Source organism: Phaethon lepturus, unplaced genomic scaffold (assembly GCF_000687285.1).
Source record: "Phaethon lepturus isolate BGI_N335 unplaced genomic scaffold, ASM68728v1 scaffold41215, whole genome shotgun sequence".
Taxonomy (NCBI): domain Eukaryota; kingdom Metazoa; phylum Chordata; class Aves; order Phaethontiformes; family Phaethontidae; genus Phaethon; species Phaethon lepturus.
This window is the reverse complement of record NW_010539180.1, coordinates 337-815: the sequence shown is the minus strand read 5'-3', so window position 1 is coordinate 815 and position 479 is coordinate 337. Positions and strand designations below refer to the sequence as shown.

General features: G+C 56.6%; 1 protein-coding gene across 1 annotated transcript in view; it reads left to right on the top strand.

Annotated features, from left to right (window-relative positions):
• LOC104620745 (tubulin alpha-5 chain-like) overlaps positions 1–479 on the top strand; it is a gene marked incomplete at its 3' end in the record, with an annotated part of 1,629 nt that overhangs the window by 822 nt on the left and 328 nt on the right. The window contains exons 2-3 of the mRNA XM_010287043.1: positions 1–94; positions 307–474. Coding sequence (XP_010285345.1) covers positions 1–94; positions 307–474 — 262 coding nt within the window. The remainder of the gene's footprint in view (positions 95–306; positions 475–479) is intronic.

Sequence of the window (479 nt, the reverse complement as noted above, 5' to 3'; positions counted from 1 at the left end):
CGGCAAGGAGAGTGCTGCCAACAACTACGCCCGCGGGCACTACACCATCGGCAAAGAGATCATCGACCAAGTGCTGGACAGGATCCGGAAGCTGGTAGGTGACCGCAGAGGGGGGACGTGTCCCCCTGAGCTGGGCTCCAGCATGTTGCTGGGGCTCAAAGCACACTGCAAGCCTTGATGTAGCTTGGGAGGGCTCTGCAGCTGCCCATGGCAGGGATGGACCAGCTCCTGAAGGATTTCTGAACAGTCAGATGTTCACAAGGAAATCCATCTCGGAGTAATCATCACATGCATCACTCTTCACAGGCTGACCAGTGCACAGGACTCCAGGGTTTCCTCGTGTTTCATAGCTTTGGAGGTGGCACTGGCTCTGGATTCACCTCCCTGTTGATGGAGCGACTCTCCGTTGACTATGGCAAGAAGTCCAAGCTGGAGTTCTCCATCTACCCTGCACCACAGGTCTCCACTGCTGAGGCGGA